At 47.4% G+C, this 25,731-nt stretch overlaps 1 protein-coding gene across 3 annotated transcripts in view; it reads left to right on the forward strand.

The window, feature by feature from the left end:
* ADCY6 (adenylate cyclase 6) overlaps positions 1-25,731 on the forward strand; it is a 550,358-nt gene that overhangs the window by 270,638 nt on the left and 253,989 nt on the right. For all 3 annotated transcript variants that reach the window (XM_086963749.1, XM_086963746.1, XM_086963748.1), the window contains 2 exons: positions 965-1,114; positions 1,461-1,582. In XM_086963749.1, coding sequence (XP_086819875.1) covers positions 965-1,114; positions 1,461-1,582 — 272 coding nt within the window. The remainder of the gene's footprint in view (positions 1-964; positions 1,115-1,460; positions 1,583-25,731) is intronic.

Here is a 25,731-nt window from a genome sequence, read left to right on the forward strand (position 1 = left end):
ACTAAGATGACATACACAAAGCTGGAGCGTGAAAATGCTGGGCCTACAGTACAACGTTTGTAGACGTTTGCACTTCCGAGTAGAGTTCGTCAGTATCACAACATAATCAACCCTAATTTTAGAAATCCAACTGTTAAACTCTGTCCACGAGAAACAGCTGCCTTTTAGTAAGCCCCAACAGATCAAGTTCGACATGAAAGCACCCACGACCCAAAGATCGCTTTTTTAATTGCTAGTTTGTTTTCCAGGACTGACATATATTTTTTTAATACAAATCAAAAGTAAGCACAAAAGCTAAATGTTGTAATTCAATATTACTGCTATATGTCAAAACTAATGAGTTTGAAATATAAAGAAAATCGATGTACGTTTTTCCCCAGAGTTTTCACCCTTCCTTTTGTTTGAGTTGTAAGCATAGTAGTGGACCTACGTTGCGCGATCTGAGTCGGGTTATTGGGCGATACTTCTGGCATTTATTATTTACATTTTTAATCATTTCACAGGATAACATTGATTTCATGCCTGCTCTTTGAATCCAAATAAACTCTATGAAACATTTGTTATGTAATTACCTTTCAATTGATTGTTTATTGAAGATTCGTGCCATGACCGTTGAATACCATCACTCATTGCACACCTACTTGCTTCTTACGATCTCAAGTTGCCAATCTTTTTACTACTTTACAAAAAAGCAAATTTTCCCAGAACTCGGGGTTTTCACTTGATGTTGTTTTAACATTTTCACTTTAACTAGACCAATTTACTGGTTGTGTTTTTCTGGTTCCCTTGGCTCAGCCGGTGCCCTCTACAGCTCCTGAACCTGGCAGCAGTATGGTCCTATTAGCAGGTTCCATACCCCTTATCATCTGTGAATATTGTTCTTTCATTATTTTGTTGATGGACAATTGCTGCCTCGTCTGTCCTTGGCTTTGCCGCTCATCCAATGTGTTCTCTTCTCTTTTAGCTTAGTGCTAATGTCCTGATATTTCTCTGCACCAACATTATTGGGATTTGCACTCACTACCCAGCAGAGGTGTCGCAGCGTCAAGCATTCCAAGAGACTCGAGGCTACATCCAGGCCCGGCTGCATCTTCAGAGGGAGAACCAACAGCAGGTACTGTTTAGGGCAGGTGGAACAAACGGCGGCAGCCAGTAGAGGGAAAGGGGAGGAAGGGAATACTCACTCACCAGTAAAGGGTGAAGCAGGGCTGCAGCAGTCAGAAGAGCAGTAAACGGGGATAAAATTAACTTTATTCACACACCTTTTTTCCTGAGGTTACTAGTGCAGGATTGTAGGACACTGCCGGTGAATGAGGGCACTTGGTTAGGTTGGTAATGGTTTAGATGATAAAAGCAGAGCCTCTGACGGTGATTCTTTAGTATGCTGGGGAGTGTTGGAGCAGATGTTGGGAGAAGCTGTACCAGGCTCATTCTACCACCCGTTCTCTCTCGCCTTCTAGGAGCGTCTCCTCCTTTCGGTGCTGCCCCAGCATGTGGCCATGGAAATGAAGGAAGACATTAACACCAAGAAGGAAGACATGATGTTCCATAAAATCTACATCCAGAAGCACGACAATGTCAGGTGAGAATGACTTTGCCCGCTGCGGACACTTGTGGTGTAGGCACCTGATGAGGGCCTCATAAACGGTTATTTCAGGCCTTTGAGACATGTAATGTTGCTGCCACGGGTGGTTTGAAAAATCTGTTGAAAATAGGGCACAACTCAAAAAGTCTTTTTGGCAGTGTTTACAAATGATCTGTTAGTTCACATATGCAAATGTTTTTAGCCTGTGTCAATTTTGCGTCATATTTGGGTTTCTGGGACATCACCACCATTTAAAAAATATTTTTAATTATGTTCAACTACAAACCGCATATTACAACCTTGAACAATAAATTACGAGTTGCCAGGGACTGCCCGATTATCGTATTTTGAAAAAGGGAGGAGGGACTGCGCTCAAAGTTTGTAGTCCATTTTGGCTTTGCAGATAACTCCCTTTTGATGGCATGATTTGTGATCCCCAATTGGAAATTTTCCCTCTGGGCAGGGACCTGCTGGTCGCCCTTGCTACAAGCTAGTTGTTTCTAAACAATCGTCGGTTCAGACTGCCTAAATGGTTTCATTTTTTATCAATATTGCATTCCATGTAAGTTGAACTGTCTGTGAAGCCTGTTGTTATTTTTCCACGTTTGTATATTCACGGTTTCCTTAAAAGGACCAATCTTATTGGAATCTTCCAGACTCGGGTCAAGTGAACTGTTGCAAGCTTCCTAACAAGGTGACAATCTGTATTTCACCCATACCTTTGATCCTACCAGTGTGGGTTAATGGAAACTCCTCTCTTTCAGCATCTACGCTCTTTTAAATCTTTGAGTCTGCTGTTAGTAAAGGCCAATTATTTATTAGCTTCTGTGGAGTGAGAAAAGGTAGAGTAGTGATAAACCAGATGATCTGAGATTGGGTTGTGCTCTGCATCAAGTAGTTCTATAAATGGAATCTCGAGGGGTAAATAATCATTGAGAGAGGGAGAGGAGCTACCTCTGAGCTCTTGAGAGGGGGTTCTGTTTTAGACATCTGTGGGCAATGACTTGATTTTCTCTTATTTTAATGGGGGGTATTTTTGAGGGACTGTGAATTCCCTTCATACATTTACTAATCCGCAAACAGTTCTTCCTAGAATATGTTAGGAGAAGTGAGTCTCTTTCCGTAATTGTTTAATGTTTGTTTGCCTTTTGTTTGCTCTTCATATTACTTGGACTCTCCTCCTGACATGGTTGTTACTCTGGGAACTTTTCTCTGTGATGACTCTGCAGGAACAAGTATTTATGAGAAAAACAAGATTACATACCTTCAGTGTTGTCCTGTCTTGTAAGGAAGTATTTGTTCTTTGCCCAAGATTTTTCTAATTGTTTACTTCAAGTGGACTCCACAGTTTAGTTCTGTCCTGATGGAGAAATGAAGCAGAACTGAAGGCTTGGGCAATGCTTTGATGGCACCACTGTATCAGTGATTCTCCATAGGGTCTACTGAAGCAGCATGGCATCCAGACGAGTGAATTCCTCATAACATTCAGATCCATTCTGACTCCTGGAGACGAAGAATCGCTGTGAAGGTGAAGGATTCGATTCTTAAGAAAAGCTTGAAGTTAAGTAACTTATTCACTCCTTGTTTTTTGTTTTGTATGTTGGCTAAATCTTATCATTTAGTGAGGGACATTGTTTATGTATCCGTTAGTTTAGATGATTCTTAGAAGATGGAAGAGGATTCTCTTGTGTTTTTCTGCACTATCCCAGGACCTAAGTGTTGCTTTCTGTACACGTATAGGACATTTGCTGTATATCTGGCTTGTTAAATGTTTTTCTTTGAATGTTTGGTTTAAAGGTGCTTTAACTTGTATGATAGGTGAGATACATGATTTAGTTCTTCGATGAGCTCTTTGGTCTTTTTATATGCATATGGCTGACCTTAGAGCTTAACCTACATTGTTTACTGCGTGGATTTCAGATTTTCATGTAAAGCAGATCTTTATTTGCAAATATTTCCTGAACTCTAGTTACACTGAAATGGTTTGTAAACTGCTAGACTGACAATCAGTCCCTCCCATCTTCAAATCCTAAAAGCTGCACTGATTTTGTTTGACATTGGTTTTGACTGTGTGTGTGTGTGTGAGTAATTGACTTATTTGTGCTTCCCTTGCCCAGAACACACTGGTTCAGAGGCTGAAAATCTTTTGTGACTTTGCCCATAATCACATTTCAGGCCTGAGTGCCATTGAAAGCTAAAGCCAGGTTTACTCAGGTTGACGGCTGGATATTAGCTTGAGCTCATGCCTGGATTGCCCATTACAGCTAATGTAGATATCCACCCAATCTTACTTTGTTCTTAGCCTTCCAGTAATGCTAGAACTTTAGATCAGAGTCAGTAATGTATCCCCCAGATCTCCTTCATTCTAGCAAGAAGAATAGTGATATTGCTTCAGACGTCTATGAGAGAGAATATCTTTCAAAGCATGATTTTAAGACATGGCATACTAGTGAGGCATCCATTTATTCCTCCAAAAAAACTCTCCCTTTCTGGTTAGTTGTTTGCATTGTGCAGTCCTCTCTTTCTTGGTCATGACATTCCCTGTACCAGTTGATGGTATGCTGACTTAAAAGTACCATTGTCTTTGCCAACTTACAATTCACCGACACTGGTGGAGCAAGATAATTATTCGATTGATTTACGTTGGATGCTGACTTCATAGACAAGGTGAATCGCTCTCCTCTCCCCTATTAGTTTCCCATATAATGGTGGAGAACCGTTAACCTCACACAGCAATGTCTTAAGATCTTGACTATTATGTGCAGAGAGTCTGACTAGTTTCAACTCTTCTTTTTACCCATACCTACATCTCATTTGCCAGTTTCTAAAGCATGAATCACAGAGGTCCAGAAGCTATCATTTGAGCGCAATAGAGGCGGTTCCCTTGTCGGAGAAGGGTGAAAGCTATTATTCATAGTTCCGCAAAGTGGAAATACCGACACATGGTCTTGATACCACTTCAGGCACTCTCTGCAAGAAGAGCACAAAATGTGTGCCACTCAAAACCACACAACAGAACAAAAGAAAACAAGCACCTTGGAGAAATACAGAAATAAAATACACGAAACTACAAATTAGAAAGCTGCAATGTGCCTGGCTCAAAACAAAAACCAAACAAGACAAACTTCACCTACAGAAAATTAACAGATTATACAAGGCCGCTATCAAAAAAGCAAAGAAAAGGTACTATTCAGACAGTATTCAAAATGCTAAATGTGCAAATAAAGAATTCTATAAAATACTCCATGAATTTCGTAAACCAAATTGCCTAAAAGGAATCATCCCCGTTACTCAAGACTTCACAGACATATTGGCAAATCATTACAAGGACAAAGCAAATACATTGGACTCATACTTAAAAGAGGGATAAAGCACCAGCACTAACCCTTTTACAAAACAACAATCCAAGAATACTCAAACTCAGCCTCTCTGTTCCTTCCAACACATTTCACACAATTAATGTATGAACCTAGTCAAAGCAAGCAGGCCTGCCGGCAGCCCTTCTGGCCAATTTCCACCGCAAACTTTCAAGACAATTCTTCTAACAACCTCTGTTGCCACTCCAGTAAGAAGTATCATCAACGATTCCTTAACTACCGGAATATTTCCAAAAGAAATCAAAAAGTCATATATATGCCCTTTACTGAAGAAAACAAACTTGGACCTGCTGAACCCTGACAACTACGGACCCATTACAAATGGGACTTTCGTGGGCAAACTGATAGAAAGAGCAGTGTTCGCCCAGATGTCACAATTCATTGAAGACAATGCCATACTTTCAGACTTCCAAACAGGATTCTGTCCGGGAAGAGGCACAGCATCTGCCCTCCTTGCCATCTGGGATGACCTGAAGAACACAGTTGACTGCAACGGGGTTGCTGCGCTACTCCTCTTGGACCTCTCGGCTGCCTTTGACACAGTTAACCATGACACTTTGGTACAAAGACTCTACGAAGCCTGCATAGAGGGGACTTCTTTAGACTGGATCACATCCTACCTTCAAAACAGAACTAATGTCATCTATACCCCACCTTTCTCGTCCAAACTGTACTCCACAAAAGCTGAGATCCCTCAAGACTCTAACATCTCACCCATGCTTTTAAACATCTACATGAAGTAATTACGAGTACTGATCAATCAATTTCACCTCACGTGCTATAACTATGCAGATGACACGCAAATACTTCATCTGGAATGCCCCAAAGACATTGGAAACTCGCCAATTTTCAGTTGTCTCAAAGCCTTGGATCAATGAATGACTTGGAGCCATCTCAAATTGAATGCTTCCAAAACGGAAATACTCACGTGTGGCGATTGGAAACATTATGACCTGCTTGCTGCCTGGCCTGATGAACTGGGATCACCGGCTAAAGTATCGAAGGAAGGAAGAAACCTCGGAATGACCATGTACTTCGAGCTATCGATGAGTGCCCAAGTGGACAAACTAGCACGATCAAGCTTTGTTACTATAAAAACTCTGCGACAAATCTTCCCCCCATTTGGGATTTCCGCACAAGATCCAAGCTCCCATCTCCCTTGTTCTGTCCAAACTCGATTATGCCAACAGCCTCTACCACTGATGACCTTTAACGACTATGAAAAGACTACAACAGATTCAGAACTCGCCTGCCAGACTACTCTTGCATATCAAACCGCAAGACCACATTTCCCCTGCCTTGAAAGCCCTCATTGGTTACTGATTGCCAGAGGACCCACGTTCAAGCTGCTTTGTACCACACCAAAGCGATACATAGAATAGGACAGCTCTTCATCAAGAAGAAAATCACCAAACGCATTCAACATGGGAACCTCCGCTCTAGAGTGGCACCTCGCCTCAAAATCCCAAGATTCAAGAAAAACATCATAGGTGGCACATCCTTCTCTATTCAAGCAGCCAAAATACGGAACTCTTTACCCCCCAAAATAAGAGCTATCAACAACCACCTTATCTTCATAAAACTACTCAAGAATTGGCACTTCCCCACATAAGCACCATATGCAAACAGTAATATACAGGATAGCCCTTTTTATATAAGCATTTATTTGTTCTATAGATATGTACCTTTATATGTGTATTGCTTGGTATAAACATGTAGAATAATTATGTTTAAAATAATAATAATTAAGAACACCTGAAAACCAGAGTTTATCTAATGCATCTTTATTCTACATATACTTACTTCCTTTATGCATTTATATGCCTTCCATGAACTTGGATCTATATATTGATTACTTTTCACCCCAAAAAAAGCATATTTAATGCAATACCCTAATTTGAGGCATGTGGGCTGCTGAATTCATATCTGTGCATAGATCGCCGCCTAGTGTTGGGTCCGGATGATTGCACTTTGTTGTCCTGGAAGAGTCTTCGAAGTATCACAAGATAGGCGACTCCTCCCCTGGACTACAGTGCGCATGGGCATCTTCTCCATCCTGATTGTTTTTTTCCGCCATTGGGTTCGGATGTTATTCCTACACTCCAACTTCGGAATCGAAACAAAACTTTTCTAGAGGCCAAAAGGCCTCCAACTTCTACGGTATTGTTCTCGCTCTGTACCTCTTGACTCGATAAAGCTTTCCATCCCGATCCGGTCGTCGACGCGGGCCGTTGGGCCTTTTCTACGCCACGTGGACCTACTGTCGATGGAAAGGAGCCCGTTTAAAAGGTGCCCACAATGCCACCCCAAGTTCCCGCATACTGACAAGCATTCAGTATGCAACAAGTGCCTTTCTCCAGACCATAAGGAAGAAACCTGCCCGGCCTGCGCCCAGTTTCAATCAAAGAAAACCATACGGAATCGACGGGCCGCTAGGCAAGAGATGCAGCGACAGGCACCGGAACCGGACAACATCTTTGACGATGAGTAGGAACTTCCAGAAGCTCAAGACTCGGACCTAGAGATCGTCACCGTCGAGGACTACTCGGACTCCGATGACGAGATCCAACCCGGGCAAATCGTGAGTACACTGCCCCCGACACCAATTGCCCCGTTACCGAAGGTTCAAGTCGAGGCATCGCCAAAAGGCCTTAGCCAAGATCAAAAGAAACCTTCGGCAGCCCGCCATCCGGCTCGGCTCTGAAACTGAAACCTAAGCCTTTAGAGACCCCAGGGCCAATTACCGCTATCCTGAAGAAGGTTCCAGAACCTAAGAAGGTTGTCGACTCGAGACCTGTCGACCCGAACAAAAGCGTACAGCCCAAAAGCGTCGCCTCGAATAAAAACGTCGACCCAAAGAAGGCCGCGCAGCCTAAAAGCGTCGACCCCAAGAAAACAGTCGACCCAAAAAAGGCAGTCGAGCCGAAGGGCGTCGACCCCAAACAGGTCGTCGAACCCAGAAAAGACACTAGCAGCCAAAAGGCGCCGACACAAAAAGAGACGTCGAGCCAAATATGGCTGAGATACCCGCCACCCCCTCTCAACACAATCCCCAAGGATGGGAAACCGGAAACAGTTCTGAACTTTTGGAAGGCGGGAGGGAGTGACCCTCCCGGCCGTATTTATTAAAATATGAAACAAAATCAAAACATTAAAATAACAGTTTCCTATTATGTACAATTTCATTTCCACATTACGATGTTTTGGCTAACCTTAACATATTTCTAATACAAAGGTTCTCCTAGCCGAAACTAACATCCTACAAATACATTTTAACTTGAAATTGTACATCCTAACGTTAAGGGCCAACGGCAAGGTCGTAACCGGTGTCAGATCCCTAAACCAGAATTACCCCCCCACTTGCGAGGGGCGACCGCACAGAGGGCTGTACCTCATGTGCACATACCAATTTCCCTTGACTTGACGGGGGCCCCAATGAACTCGACGCCATTTTATGGTCGTCCGAGGACTCGTGTGAGGTGTCTAAAAGGTAGCGTAAACCCCCCTCCCCACCCCACACAACTTACCACATCTGCCGTCGCAGATGTCCTGGCCCCGGGAAATTCCCAGGAGGGGCCCGTAGCCCCTCCTATCCAGGGAGGGGCCTTGACCGCCTTCCCTTTCCTTTCGGCGTCCCATCCTTAGAAGGGACCGCCTCCCCGTTGAGGGGGCAATGGCCACCTCCCCCCGGGCGCTCCCATCCGTAATGGGTGACGCCCCCACCATAGGGATCTTCCAATTACTGCTCACCGATCATGACCTTACCGCCCGACCAAAATAAATACGACATTAACTAGCAATACTAAATTACAAAACAAAACAATAACCACTTTAAATATGACTATTGAAACATCAATGATCAACACTGGTGCAAAATACTTTATCCGAAAAACATACTGTAAGGAATCATTCACTTTATTGCATACTAAAACCACACTTTAATCACAACAACCTGTAAGAAATAGAGTTACCACATCAAAACTTTATTTCAAAACCACTTGCTGTCTCCAGGGGCTGGTGGGTGGGTCAAAATTGGCTCTTCGTTCCGTCTCGAGCTCACGTGCAGCGGGGAGGTGCAGCTTCCGAGCACAGGAACAAGAGGATGCTTCCTTGGCTTGTTGCTCCTTTTATCCTTCTTCGGGCGGGCGTAAACCCGCCTCCGGGGGCGTGGCTGGCGGCTTCAGTGTCTAGGACAACCCACTCTAGGGCGGGAAAAAGCGCGCCCCGGCTACGCCGCTTCGGGCATACCAGCCGAGACTCGCCTCCCGCCCAAGATGGCTTCCCGGGGGGATCGGGGTACTCCACCATACGTTCGGGGGGACCGAGTGGTCGCCCCTTTCCATATGGCTGAGATACCCGCCACCCCCTCTCAACACAATCCCCAAGGGTGGGAAACCGGAAACAGTTCTGAACTTTTGGAAGGCGGGAGGGAGTGACCCTCCCGGCCGTATTTATTAAAATATGAAACAAAATCAAAACATTAAAATAACAGTTTCCTATTATGTACAATTTCATTTCCACATTACGATGTTTTGGCTAACCTTAACATATTTCTAATACAAAGGTTCTCCTAGCCGAAACTAACATCCTACAAATACATTTTAACTTGAAATTGTACATCCTAACGTTAAGGGCCAACGGCAAGGTCGTAACCGGTGTCAGATCCCTAAACCAGAATTACCCCCCCACTTGCGAGGGGCGACCGCACAGAGGGCTGTACCTCATGTGCACATACCAATTTCCCTTGACTTGACGGGGGCCCCAATGAACTCGACGCCATTTTATGGTCGTCCGAGGACTCGTGTGAGGTGTCTAAAAGGTAGCGTAAACCCCCCTCCCCACCCCACACAACTTGCCACATCTGCCGTCGCAGATGTCCTGGCCCCGGGAAATTCCCAGGAGGGGCCCGTAGCCCCTCCTATCCAGGGAGGGGCCTTGACCGCCTTCCCTTTCCTTTCGGCGTCCCATCCTTAGAAGGGACCGCCTCCCCGTTGAGGGGCCAATGGCCACCTCCCCCCGGGCGCTCCCATCCGTAATGGGTGACGCCCCCACCATAGGGATCTTCCAATTACTGCTCACCGATCATGACCTTACCGCCACAGGCCGGATAGTTGACCGGCTATCCGGACCCCCCACAAAACTCCTGCCTAAAGGTCATGCTGTAAACTCTTTAACCAAGCTATGAGGTCTCCTATGAGTAACGCATTCCCCACCCGGGACAAATGGACCCCATCCTCCAAATACATACTGTCCCCCTTGATACACCCATGAGGAATAGAATGCAATGCATTTGAACGAAACAATCTACCCAATTTGTTATTGACTTTCTTCACCGAATGATTTATAGCAGACACCGAATTCGCCCCCCGCCACACCTTACGTGGAATCATATGGGACCATGCAATTGTGCACCCTGGAACCCTTCTCGCCAACCAACTTACTGTGGAAAGTATCGCCTCGAGAAGAAGTCGTCTACCAGTGGTCACCAAATCGTTGCCCCCAAGATGGACTATGATTATAGATGGCGGTGACCTTGTCCGCCCTAACAAACCCTCGAAAAAGGATTGAAAATGGTCAATACAGAGCCCGCCCCTTCCGTAGAAGGTCACCCTGTACCCGTATTCCCCAGCCATGTGAATCATGTCACCTGCTTTGAATACGTCCGCGGCACGCCTCACGTATGAGTGGCCCACGACCCACACCACTTTTTCCGCAGCCGGTGATGTTTGACCGCTGGTTCCCAGGTGTCGGGTCGACTGCACAGTCCGCCCCGCCTCGTAAGCTTGCGAAACTGTAAACCAAACAAAAACAAGAAGCGTGAGTACTTGGTAGCAGCTTCACAACATGTGCAACCGCACATACCTTTTGTAACAATTCAAGGACCAACGCCCCAATCGTTTCACTTTCTCTACACTCAGACCCCTGGCTGTAGCCTCAGTAGCAGCCCCTATCCGAAAGGAATGGGTCCCAAACTCGCCGGGGTTCAAGCCCGTGGCCGAAATTGCCATTGTAAGCACCCGCTGGAACTGAAACCTCGTCAGTGGGGTGGCATCAGCGTGTCTCAACAAGGTCCCCCCCCATGATGCCGCCCTCTGCGCTAAATAGTCCTCTACGCAAACAACAGGGCACATGGGAGATCCGGGAATCCGATGTATGACTACGCAATCCCCAATCGACCCTGATCGGCCTTGGACCTGACAAACGAAACAATCATCGTCTCCCCCTTAACCTGAATGTGCTCTCGGCACAGTCCTCCCACCGTATCCCGCTTGTTCTTCGCCACCAGTTCGCTTACCCGCATCGCCCCATGGAATGCTAACGCAAAAGCGGCCCGGAATAACACTGTTTCATACTGGGATGAACATGTCGCAGGGAGTACGGATAATAACAGGGCCAACCTATCCAGACCTATCGGGTGCCTCTCATCCATTCTGCGACCCTCAAGGCGTTGCCACCCACGTAGCGCTTTCTGCACAACGAAAGACGCTGTCGGGTCCTGGATCCCATGAGCCCTTGCCATAAAGGAAATGGCGGCCCGATGCCTCTGGGCCGTAGCTATTGATTTGCCTGCCTGATGTAAAGACAGCAAAAATTTTACGACAAACTCTTCCTGGCCCCAAAGCTCCCCCCTAGCAGCACCCAAAAAGGACCAATAGGAACGGAACGCCCCTTCATATGCCTTCCTTGTCCTGGGTGCAAAATTCTCTCCCACGAGGTTTTGTAGTTCGGGGCACCGAGAGACCAGAGAGCTTCGGGAAAGGGTGCCGCCACCGGGTCCGCTGTGGGCAGAAAACCCCAGAAGGCCTGCATACGGAAACGAGAAAGCGCATCAGCCGCTTGGTTCAGTACCCCCGGCACATGTCTTGCCCTAAAGAGCACATTCAATTGCATACACAATAACACAATTTCTTTGAGCAATCTCAGAATCCATTTGCATCGTGCTGCCTGACTATTGATACACTCAACCACGGTCATGTTATCAGACCAGAACACCACAGAGTGATCCCGGAACCCCTCAGGCCATGTTTTCAGGGCCACCAAAATAGGGAAAAGTTCGAGAAAAGCAATGTTACTCGTCAGCCCGCACTCGTGCCACCATGACGGCCATTTTTGGGCCGACCATTGATTACCGAATATGGCGCCAAAACCTATACTCCCCGCCGAATCTGTCCACAGCCCCAGCTCCTCGGAGGACACCGCCGGCTTGTTCCAGACAATTCGACCATTGAAATCTGCCAGGAATGCCAACCAAATGCGCATGTCCTGGCGAATCTCTGCCGAGAGCCTCGTGCGGTGGTGTCCCTCTTTAAGACCGACCATGGCTTGTGCAACCGAGCGGGAAAAGGGGCGGGCCATTGGCATTACTCTAAGGGCAAAATTCAACTGACCCACAGTTTGCTGCAATTGATGCAAGTTCACCTTAGTTTCCCGAATACATGTTTCAAGGGAGGCCCTGAATTTCCCCACCTTTTCCTTGGGTAGCCGAAAGCAGCCTTCTTCTGAATCGAGCTCTATTCCAAGAAACTCGAGCGAAGTTGATGGCCCCACAGTCTTACCTGGTGCCAATGGCACACCAAAATGGCTCATCAGGCCACAAAATTCTTTTAAAGCCTGTGCACATTCCGGATCCCCGGCTGCCCCCAGGAACAGAAAATCATCAAGATAATGCATAACATGCTGAAAACCCGTCTTTCTCGTGAATACCCATTGCAGAAAACAACTGAATTTTTCAAAATAAGCACAAGATATGGAGCATCCCATTGGCATACATTTATCCATGTAATAGCGACCCTGAAACATAAAACCAAGGAGACGCTGATCCTCTGGGTGTACCGGGAGCAACCGGAACGCTGACTCGATGTCTGATTTTGCCATCAGCGCTCCGGGCCCCAGGCGATTCAACATGGCGACGGCCTCATCGAAAGATGCGTACCGCACCGAACACACTTCCGGGTCAATCGCATCATTCACGGAAAGACCTCGTGGGGCTGACAAATTATGTATTAGTCTAAACTCACCCGGGTCCTTCTTTGGGACCACTCCTAAGGGGGAACAAACAAAGTTAGCAACTGGTGGTATATCGAATGGTCCGGCAACCCGCCCTCGAGTCACCTCTTTCCCAATCTTTACCTGTACCACCGCCGTATTTTGGAGGACCGACAGTTGGTTCTTACAACGTGCCTTATCCTGAAAATTCCCCACTGGAATGCGGAAACCATACGAAAACCCGTCTCGCAACACCCCAGCGGAGACATGATCCGGGTATTCATTGAGCCAAGGAATCATTGCCATGGTATCAACCGGGGTAGGTAAAGGCGCCCCTCGGACTATTTCAGACCTGTTTGGCGCTTCCCCTACCACCGTTATCACCCGTTTTGGCTCTGCACATGGTCTCAGGATGCGAGGACTGTCCACACCCCCCACAATCGTGCCTAAACTTGCATGACCCCTGGGGCCTTGTACATTTTCCCCTATTAAAATTCCAACAGATCCCCTTTTTACCTGCGTTGCCACTCGGCTTCGAGTGATGCTCGTTACCTGCCCCCGTCCGAAAGGGCGTCCCAGACGAATGGCGGGAAAACTCACCCCCGCTACCCCCCGACAATGGTGCCTTTAACATGCCTGAATTCTCCATCTTTTGCCAAGAAATGGAATCGTAACAATCCCAGGTCAAAGCTGGGTTGTGCTCCTTGGCCTTCCGAAAAACATTATCATAGCAAAACCACTGATTGCCCTCATATGATTGAGAATACTCCATGATACGTGTCTGATATATGGGCAACTCGGTCAACAACTCAGGCCTTCGTTCCCCCATAATTGAAGTGAATATGCCAAACGCTCTGCCCCAGGTACCTATGTTCTCATCGACCTTAAAGGCGGCCATCTTTGCGCGCCAAACACTCGGATGCAGAAACTCTTTTTGACTCTTCACATGCTCGATCTCGTAGTGATCGGTAAGCAAAGAAAACATGTTTACATACTTATCAGCCCAAATCTTTTCCTTGACTTCAATTGGAATATGCTGGGCCACTTTCTCCCTCCGTGAGGGTACAGACCCCTCCCCCGCAATCGGCAGTAGCCGCTTACCTAAATTAGAAGCTGTAGTCGCTGCCGAACTCGTGCCCGCTGCGGTTTCACCCACCGGAACCTGTGGGGGAACAGAAGATGATGCCTTCGCAGCCTCTCTAGATTCTCGCAGTTGCCTCATTACTGCCCTGGCGTCATCTGCCGTGGTGCCCTCACTATCTTTCCCCAACCACGCTGCCAGTTGTGCAGCCAACTCGGGAGGCATATCCCCCCCGTTCACAGGGGTGACTACGACGGGGATCGGTTGCCCCTCCTTCGGAACCGAGATTGGCTCCTCAATCGGTGTATCGGGAACCGGGGCCTCTCCCCCAGATGCCCCCCTCTTGGACCTCTTGCCTCTACCGCTGGGGACTACACCCGGCAATGCTGGCCCGATGATGCGCTTCGGGCCTCCTGCCCCGTTCATTGCCGTCATCTGCTTCTTCATCTCGGCCATATCCTTTACGAGCATGCGGAGCATCTGATCGGTACCGACCCGCTTTCCGACCTTCTTGCTCGGCATTCTCCAACGAAGATATCTGAAAGAACAAGGACAAAATTACAACGCTCAAAATTGGCTCTTCGTTCCGTCTCGAGCTCACGTGCAGCGGGGAGGTGCAGCTTCCGAGCACAGGAACAAGAGGATGCTTCCTTGGCTTGTTGCTCCTTTTATCCTTCTTCGGGCGGGCGTAAACCCGCCTCCGCCCGCCTCCGGGGGCGTGGCTGGCGGCTTCAGTGTCTAGGACAACCCACTCTAGGGCGGGAAAAAGCACGCCCCGGCTACGCCGCTTCGGGCATACCAGCCGAGACTCGCCTCCCGCCCAAGATGGCTTCCCGGGGGGATCGGGGTACTCCACCATACGTTCGGGGGGACCGAGTGGTCGCCCCTTTCCAAAAGCAAGCTGAGCCAAAGGTCACCGAACCAAAGAAGGTCGCTGACGAAAGGGTGCCGTCCCGAAGCTTACAATCCGCCCGGAAAAGGCTATCGACCCGAAGACAGGTGCTCCGAAAACCGCAGTCGATCCGAAAAAGACCATCGACTCGGTAAAGGACAGCCAACCAAAGAAATCTGTCTAGCACAAGAAAAGTGTTGAACAAAAGGACACGGTCGACCCAAAAACACGCCCGACCCTAAAAAAGGGGCCGAGCCGAAAAAAAGCACTAAGGCACCAAGAATCGTCGAGGCTGGAGGTGGTATCGACCCACAGGAGTCACCACCAAGAACAGTGGAGGAAGAACTCTTCCATCCTGACCCAAGCAGACGACCAGGCAAAAATTTACATTAATCCTGAGACTGGTAAAGTCACCATCCTAAGCAGGAAAAAGAGGTTACTAGACACTGACTCTTTTTCCCCTATTCCATTGAAAAAGGACTTAGGGACCTCTCCATCTAGACCCTTCCTTCCCTTCTATCCTATTATTCCTACTACTCCTTTTGCTCCTTCGTCTCCTTCTCAACATGGGGATAATGAGGGTAACACTTGGGAGGATCCTCAGGCTGATTATGAATATCCTCAGGATCCTGAGCCACAAAATGTGCCATGGGAGGAGCCAACTGACCCTTACAACACCCATCCCATCCCTGATGTCTCCTCCTATCCAACTAAGCCTTCACCCACTGATGACACCATTGTATTCAACCAATTAATAAACAGGGCAGCACTATACCACAATGTAGATATGCAGAACAACCCTGTCGAAGAAGACTTCTTATTTGACACCTTCCCAACATCAGAAAAAAGTGTCAGAACACTTCCCATGCTGAAGGGAGTGCTAAAACACGCACCTGACATTTTTAAAGATACAGCTAGGGCACGGGTAATCAATCCCAGGATTGAAAAAAGTATAGGGCAGCCCCAACAGACCTTACCTACATCAGAGGGCAGTTACCATTAGACTCACTAGTGGTAGCTAATGCACGCAAAAGGGCCAACTCACAGACAACGGGGGAAGCGCCTCCCCCTGATAAGGAATCAAAGATATTAGAGGCCTCAGGTAAAAGGGTAGCAGCACAAGCCTCCAATTCATGGAGGATAGCCAACACACAAGCCCTGATAGCTCGTTATGACAGGGCGCATTATGATCAGCTTGAAAGCTTAATGCAACATTTACCTGAGCCTTTTAAAGCTCAAGCTGATGACCTCATACAGGAGGGAAAGTTCATCACAAACGCCTCCATCAAATGTGCGCTTGATGCAGCAGACACCGCAGCCAAGTCTATTAACACCAGTGTTCTATTAAGGCGACATGCATGGCTGCGTATTTCGGGCTTTAAGAATGAAGTGCAGTCCACTATTCTTATTCAGCCAGTCAACCAAGAATTCCTCTTTGGCCCTGCTGTAGACACCAATTTAGATAAAATGAAAAAGGACACAGAAACCGCAAAGTCAATGGGAGCATTGCAGTTTCAGCAACATAGAAGTTCCTTTTGACGCTCCTCATACTGGGCAGCTACACAAGGCAACACTTCCCAGACATCATCATCATACAAAGGCAACACACAAAGTTCCTTTACCAGAAACTCCAACAGAGGAGGTTATAGAGGAAACAATAATAAGGGAAGAGGACGTGGAGGCAATAACACCAGAGCCTCCATTGCCACAAAACAATGACTTCATCACGCTACCTCCAGACCACCTAACACTGGTCGGAGGCAGACTCCAACAGTTCCTACCTGTCTGGAACGCAATTACCACGGACAGGTGGGCAAGACAAATTATCCAGTATGGTTATTGCCTGGAAGTCACTTCTACCCCACCAAACATACCACCCAGGCACCGTCCTATGTCCAAAGAACACATCACCCTGCTACAACAAGAGGTGAAATGCATGCTGGAAAAGGGGGCCATAGGGCCAGTCCCTTTCCAACATCAAGGGACAGGAGTATACTCCCTATACTTCCTTATTCCCAAGAAGGACGGTTCCTTCAGACCAATTTTGGACCTCAGATCTCTAAATCAATACATTTTGTCAGAGCACTTCCACATGATCACACTACAGCAAGTGCTTCCATTACTGCAGCAAGGAGACTTCCTAGCAACATTGGACCTCAAGGATGCGTATTTTCACATACCCATTCATCCAGCTCACAGAAAGTATCTCAGGTTCACAATAGAAGGTCAACACTACCAGTTCAAGGTTCTCCCCTTCGGGGTAACCACAGCTCCAAGAGTGTTTACAAAATGCTTAGCGACAGTAGCAGCACACCTCAGGAGGCAACACATCCACGTGTTCCCGTATCTGGACGACTGGCTAATACAAGCAAAATCGTACCAACAATGTGCAGAACACATGTCCCAAACCCTTCAGCTGCTGCACAGCCTAGGTTTCTCGATAAACTACCCCAAATCGCATCTGCAGCCTTCCCACATACAACAATATCTGGGAGCCACGATAAATACATCACTGGCAAAGGCATACCCAAACACAGCGAGGATACACAGCATGCAGAAGCTCATTCAGAAATTTCAGCCACAACACTCTCTGCCAGCTCGAGTCTTCATGCAACTCATAGGCATGATGGCATCCTGCATATTCATAGTCCCCCATGCCAGACTTCAAATGCGCCCATTACAAGAATGCCTAGCACGGCAATGGAACCAGGCTCAAGGGCAACTAAAAGACCTAGTGTTGGTGGACAGTCGTGCTCACTACTCTCTGCAGTGGTGGAACCCACAAAACCTTTCCAAGGGGCGACTGTTCCAAGAGCCGGTTCCACAACTAGTACTAACAGCGGACGCATCACTGACAGGCTGGGGAGCCCACCTCCTTCATTACACAGTTGAAGGGCTCTGGACAAACAAACAAAAGAAACTGCATATCAACCAACTAGAGTTGCTAGCGATATTCCTAGCCCTAAAAGCTTTCCAAAAGTACTTGTGCAGCAAGACCGTGTTGATCCGGACGGACAACATGACCGCAATGTACTACATCCAGAAACAGGGAGGAACCCACTCTCCACAGCTGTCCCACCTGGCACAGTGCATATGGAAGTGGGCAATTCCAAAAGACATCTTTCTCCTAGCAGGACACCTTCCAGGGAAAGACAATCAAATAGCAGACCTGCTCAGCAGGCGCAGCCAACAACTGCACGAATGGGAGATTCACCCCAAAGTTCTCCAACCATTCTTCCAAAAGTGGGGTCACCCAGAAATAGACCTGTTTGCCACAAAAGAAAACTCGAAATGCCAGTACTTTGCCGCCAGGTTCCCACATCCGTTGTCACAGGGCAATGCGATATGGATGAACTGGTCGGGCAGATTTGCGTACGCTTTTCCCCCAGCATTGCTGTTTCCGCTGGTGGCACCAAACTGCGGCAACAGTCACTCATGCTAATCCTAGTATCTCCCACATGGGCGAGACAGCCATGGTACACTACCTTCCTGGAGCTTTCAGTAGTTCCTCATCAAAGGCTGCGCCTCGCACCTCATCTTCTGACTCAGAACCATGGAGAAATCAGGCACCCAGATCCCAATCAAATGAACCTAGCAATCTGGATCCTGAAGTCTTAGAGTTTGGATACCTTAATTTTCCTCCTGACTGCATGAACATTATCAAAGAGGCTAGACGAACAACTTCAAGAGCATGCTATGCAGCAAAGTGGAAAAGATGTGTTATTTACTGTAACAATAACCAAATCAACCCATTAGATGCCTCCATACAAAACATTATATGTTACCTACTGCATCTTCAAAGATGCAACTTAGCATACTCTTCAATAAGACTACACCTAGCTGCTATAGCAGCGTACCTTCAAAACAGGCAACACCTTTCACTGTTTAGAGTACCGGCAATCAAGGCTTATATGGAAGGTCTTAAAAGGGTGATCCCTCCAAGACACCCTCCTTCCCCAGTCTGGAATCTAAATATAGTACTTACCAGACTTATGGGACCACCCTTCGAACCTCTACACTCATGCGAACTGCAATTCTTAACGTGGAAGGTAGCTTTTTTGGTTGCCATTACCTCACTCAGACGAGTTGGCGAATTACAAGCACTAACTATTCAAGAACCTTTCATGCAAGTACATGCTAACAGAGTAGTTCTTCGAACAAACACAAAGTTCATGCCAAAAGTAGTATCAAATTTCCATATTATTCAATCTATAGAACTGCCAGTGTTCTTCCAGAATCCACAGTTAGTAGCCGATAGAGCCCTACACACACTAGATGTAAAAAGAGCTCTACTTTACTATGTGGACAGAACAAAATCATTTAGAACAACAATGCAACTATTTGTTGCTTTTGCACCACAACATAAAGGGAATCCAATATCAAAGTCAGGAATAGCCAGATTGATAGTTAAATGCATTCAGATATGCTATCAAAAGGCTAAACGCACTTTAACCGTCCTCCCAAGAGCGCACACTATAAGAAAAATGGGGGCATCCATGGCTTTCCTAGGAAATATTCCTCTTGAAGACATATGTAAGGCAGCCACATGGACTACCATGCACACTTTCACAAAACACTACTGTGTAGACGTGCAAGCAAAGCAGCAAGCTGCTGTAGGCCAAGCTGTCCTCAAAACTCTTTTTCAAACTGCTGCAGCTGGCACAGGTAGCCACTGCTAGAGGATATACTGCTATACAGTTTATGCACAGATATGAATTCAGCAGCCCACATGCCTCGAACGGAATATGCTACTTACCAGTATGCATCTGTTCTTGGCATGTAGGGCTGCTGACATTCATATCGCCCGCCCTCCTCCCCGGTGCCTGTCGCAGCTACAGCATTATCTTTTGCATGGCCATCTCTTTCTTTACTATCTCCATCTCTGCCACAATGGCGAAAAAAAATCTGAGGATGGAGAAGATGCCCATGCACACTGTAGTCCATGGGAGGAGTCACCTATCTCATGATACTTCGAAGACTCTTCCAGGACAACAAAGTGCAATCATCCGGACCCAACACTAGGCGGGGATCTATGCACAGATATGAAGGTCAGCAGCCCTACATGTAAAGAACAGATGCATACTGGTAAGTAGCTTATTCCGTTCGAGACATGTGGGCTGCTGAATTCACCATATTCCTCTATCAATCTCTTTTATCTACATATATTTACTTCCTCTATGCATCTATATACTTTCCATGTACTTATGGATTTATATATTTATCACTTTCTTCTAATTCAGCATATTCAATGCACTACCCTATTTCACACCCTATACCTCTCTCAATGTATCTTCTGCCTCAACTCTCTAACTCATCTCAAACCTCTTTCTACTACTCTCTTCAAAGCACTAGCCTATTTCTCACTCTATACCTCTATCGATAAAACACTTCACTCTTCTGTCCCTCCACTATCTTTTTTAATCAAAATAAGACTAACATGCCCACTTATCAAATTTCATACTTCACTATACTAATTCACCACTAATCCTTTAATGGGTTCCGGAGTAGCGTGCTACTCGCCGAAAAAGCGCTTCAACACCCCATTAGGGATACAAGCGCTATATAAATGCAAGCCTTTTTTCCTCATCTATCCCTCCGCTATCCTTTTGAATCGCAATAACTGACTAACCTATCCACCACTCAAATAATTTTCATATTTCACTATACTAATTGAACACTAATCATTTATGGGTTCCGAAGTAGTACGCTACTTGCGGAAAAAAGCACATCAAAACCCCATCAGGGGTAACAAGCGCTATATAACTGCAATTACAATACAATACAATGTCTTAGACTCTCTGAAACAAGAAGCCTGGTTGTCTGGAATGGATCTACAAGGTGCTATTATTCAGGTTTCGGCTTGCTCTTTCAACTGAGTTCCTCTGGTTAGTGTTTTTGGGCTTCAACTCTGCCCCAAGAGTTTTCACCAATATCCTCAGGTCATTCAGTGGGATTCTTGAGTGCAAAAAGAATACATAGAGATCCCCTCCGCACATGATTGGCTGCAAGAGTTCCCTCATCATGGAAATCATGTTTTCATTTGTTAAATTCTGAGCTTCCTATTGAACTCTGGTTTGCTTTCAAGTTGAACTATGAACACAAAAGAAAAGTTGATGGGAGGATGCTTGCAATAAGTCTAACCACTGGCAATCGCTCTGCCTAACATTCCAAACCTTTGTTCTTTTGCTCACCATGCGAACTCAGTTTAGACCTAACCATATGCATATCAGTCTTGACCCTGCTCCAATCGGAACAGTCCGACCTGAACTGCCAGGCCAGCTCCTCCCTGAACTAGAACACAAGCAATGCTATCATGTGCTAAGGAATTTACATTTTGGGTTCTGCTCTTTCGAATTATTTCAGCTACTTCTCGCAAGATTTTTCTTCTGCAACTTTTTTTCTGAAATCTTCATTACAGATACAAACTTTTTTGTGTGTTCCTTTCTAGCTGCCCGAGGTGCAGCTTATATGGATTTGTACCTTCTTTTGGCTTCTCTATGGTCCATTTAAATAGTAAAAACAAGCATTTACAATGCAATGGTCTCATCTTTGTTAAAGTTAGAGCTATTGGCATTGCTCATGACATTATTTTTGTTTATGTTTTAAAAACATACAAATAAATGGCATTGTCAATTACAATGCCAATAGCTTAATCTCTCGCAAATGCGAGACCTATTGTATTTGCACCCACACAGAGCGCCCCACACACACACAGAGCCCCCCCCACACACACAGAGCACCCCCCACACACACACAGAGCCCCACACACACATACAGAGCCCCACACACACACACAGAGCCCCCCACACACACATATCCCCCCACACACCCAACAGAGCCACACACACATACAGAGCCACACACACATACAGAGCCACCCACACACACAGAGCCACCCACACGCACAGAGCCACCCACACGCACAGAGCCACCCACACGCACAGAGCCACCCACACGCACAGAGCCACCCACACGCACAGAGCCACACACACACACAGAGCCACACACACACACAGAGCCACACACACATACAGAGCCACACACACACACAGAGAGTCACACACTCTTGCAGATTCTTTATATTGTCTGTTTTTAATTACTTTTCTGTTTTTCGCTTTCTTGCTCTAAGTCCGATGATGAAAAATAAGCCCAGGGCCCCAAAACTGAATGTTGTAGGCCGCCCCTTGCATAATTTAAGCGTAGACCCAATCTCATAAGTGATGACCTCTGGGGGACGTGGCCGGACCAGCAACTGTAATGGCCTCTTGGAGCTGAAGCTCAGTGGAAGCACTGCACACATCATCCATAAAGCTGTGCTAAACCGAATCATCACCCACATAATGCAGTGTTCCTGAAATCAGAACACCCGGTGCAGCCACTGACCATGCCGGTGCTAGTCTGCACTGCCATCTGACCGAGTAATCAATTTAAGAACTCCTCGGCAATCGGGAGACAAAATGGCGACAAGGCATGAGGCCGCCTCTATCCAAAGACCTAGCGAGGGAGCCGCGGTGACGAATGTGACTCCCCAGGACAGCAGCAACATTTACAAGTAGGCGGCGACCCCCTCCTTACCCCCGCAGCTTGCCATTATACAGTGGAACACCAGTGCCGCCCAGGACCCCAGAACTTGACCCACTAGTGATGAGGGAGCGCAGTAGTGGCTTTTCACCTAGAGAAGTGTGCCCAGCGGGGATAGCGACCTCCTTCATCAGTGCGGTCTCCCCGAGTGATTGACTCGTGTGGCTGATCCCATGGAGGTGCTGCGGGGCAAAGCAGCGGGCGCCTGAACGCAGGTCAGAACTGGGGCCACAGGATTGCTAAGAGGTACAACACGAATGCTGAGTCTAGGGAGCCCCCCGGCGGGCACGGTATCTGCAACATGACTCCCTGCCACAGCTCTCCCCTTGCCAGAAACCTGGATGGAACAGGCCTCGGGCGGTAAATCAACTGAGGGGGGGGAGCGCAACTCAGGCTATGAGACGGTGCAGCATGGAACAGCATCATATATATTAAGGACACTGCCAAAACCTGTCTAATGAGGTGCATACAGTGCGAGGGCCCCTGGATATGATCTGAGTTGGGTGGGGGGTCTATGAGGCTAAGAGTAACCTGAGTGGAAGAGTGACCCGCCGCCAGTGAGACAGGGTAGAAGCCACCGGAATTGCAAACGATGAGAGACACTGCCACTACTCAAACACTGAGGCACATAAAGTGGGTGGCCCCCTGACTTAGAAAAAGGTGGAGGAAACTGCGAAGGCTACACATTGTCCTTGTGAGAGAACGCATCTCAGTCGTGATGCATAAGTAGCGAGGTCCAGCAGAAATGACTCTCAGAAAAGGCCCGTCATTTTCAGACTGGGGGGGGTGCGTGTTTTTCTTTCTCTCCTCTTCCTATTAGCTGGAATGTAAAATTCCAGCCAATGGGAAAATACATTCTCCCTGATTTTTTCTCTTCTCAAAATCTCTCACTTTTTAGGTCGAAGGCCTAAAAGGCTGCGCTTGCGCAGTCTTAGGCCGGAGATTTAATGAGTCTGAGTAGCGGCGAAGGTCCCGCCTCCGTGCCCCATCTCTCCTTCATTGGCTGGCTTCCTAAACGGAGGCCAGCCATTGGAGGAGAGATGCGTCACTCCAAACAAGCTCCGTCCTTTTCGGATTTGGGGGCGTAATTTTTGATGTTCTTTAGACAGTGACGTTGTCCGTCACTCAGAACATCAAAACCACGCCCCCAAATCTGAAAAAATCTCGGAGCTTGTGTCCGCCATTTTCGATCCTTCGCAGTGAAGGTAAGATCGTGGCTGTTTCCCTCCGTGCCTTCTTCCCCCTGTCTGTTTCCCGCCCCCCTCCCGCTCTCCGTGTATTTTCGCTGTCCGTGTGTGTGTTTCCCGCCCCCTGTTTGTTTCCCGCCCCCTCCCGCTCTCCGTGTATTTTTGCTGTCCGTGTGTGTGTTTCCCGCCCCCTCCCGCTCGTGTGTGCATTTCAGAGCGTCTGTTTCCCGCCCCCCTCCCGCTCGCCGTGTATTTTCGCTGTCCGTGTGTGTGTTTCCCGCCCCCTGTTTGTTTCCCGCCCCCTCCCGCTCTCCGTGTATTTTTGCTGTCCGTGTGTGTGTTTCCCGCCCCCTCCCGCTCGTGTGTGCATTTCAGAGCGTCTGTTTCCCGCCCCCCTCCCGCTCGCCGTGTATTTTCGCTGTCCGTGTGTGTTTCCCGCCCCCTGTTTGTTTCCCGCCCCCCCTCCCGCTCTCCGTGTATTTTTGCTGTCCGTGTGTGTGTTTCCCGCCCCCCTCCCGCTCGTGTGTGCATTTCAGAGCAGATACCCGCATCATGGTACGAGTTATGATAATGCTTGTTATAGCTTCATCTCGAGTTGGTCAGTGTCATGTGACGGAGAGAAGCAGGCTCTTAAAAGCCAGGCACAGCCGTCAACCTCTGTGAAAAGCTTTCGGAGGTGTAACAGTTACCTGCTGCCCAGTATACTATGCCAGCACTGGTATTGCACAACTTTAACCTGTTCAAATTGTAGACAACGGCCCTGCCACGGCTTAACAGAAAACCCAATTTAGTTGGAAATGGTATGCGCACTTGCCTCACCAAACATGGCGACACAATCTAGTCATCTCGAGACCTCGATCCTTTACTGTTTCAATTCAAACACTGTCACAGCACTTGCACCACGCACGCATTGTCGCAGGATTTTGACGAAACCTGAGCTAGGTGCGCACGTGCACACGGCTCGTTCCTTCTGTTCTTTCCCTGCCTGGTTTATCTTCTAAAGTCATAAGAAACGGGGCTCCAGCGTAGGGCATACACCGCGGTCAGCATTTGAGCGGAGGACGCTCTATCTGTCTCAGCTAGCGCTGGATTCCCGGTTCCGTCATCAGCACGCACCGGAGACGCTGAGGCTCATGCGCAGTTTTCGGCTTCCTCCTTACCATATGTGCAGTGTGGCTGTGCCGGGCCGTGGGTTGAGGGCAGAGAGACCACAAACCATAATAGCGCAAGCCGGGTAGAGAGCACGAGAAGCCAACAGCGCCGCCGCCATGGGGAAGAAACAGAAAGGAAAGAACGAGGACAGGTAACCACTGTCCAAGTAGATCTCCTCTGACTTTAGCCTCCCTCATCTTGACCGTAGCCTTCCCAATCACCCAAGCTTCGCAGGCAGTGGCAGCCTGTCTGTTCCTCCCTACTGCGTTCGGGGATGATTACATCCTAATGCTTTTAGCACACGTTTGCCTCTCTCTGCTGATCTTTAAGTCCCCACCCTATACGAGGACTATCGACATGCGGCCGAAAAAGTTCATATGAAATATTTAGATTATCCAAGTCCTCATAGGTGACGTAGACACATATGATAGCATTAAATGAATAGAAACCATACGTTACAAATTTGGTTAAAGTAAATCAAGATCTCACTGATAGTGTCCACACTCGTGTTATAAGCGTCGGAAACTGGTATTAAACATCTTGACCGCGGTGTGAAATGAATGATCGTGCACCTTTGAGACCGTTCAGTGTCTAAACCTTGGACCGAGACAAGTGCTTATTATTTTAAGCGGCGTTTTTTTATTGGCAAAGTTGCCTAAACGCAGTGTGATAGGCTCTGGATCTTGTCAGAGTCGTGCATAATCCTGCTCTCGCTTTAAAATGTAATTTTGCTGTCGTAGGAGCGAGCAAATGGACGTCAATTGAACGTGTGCCTGGAACGATTGCTTTATCTTGTTTGGCAGTTATAATATGAGACAGATTTCTTCATGGGGTTAATAATATATAACCATTTGCTGGGTACACAATTATTTGCTGGACTCACTGTTACA

The sequence above is a fragment of the Lissotriton vulgaris genome, chromosome 1_1 (genome assembly GCF_964263255.1).
Source record: "Lissotriton vulgaris chromosome 1_1, aLisVul1.2, whole genome shotgun sequence".
NCBI lineage: Eukaryota > Metazoa > Chordata > Amphibia > Caudata > Salamandridae > Lissotriton > Lissotriton vulgaris.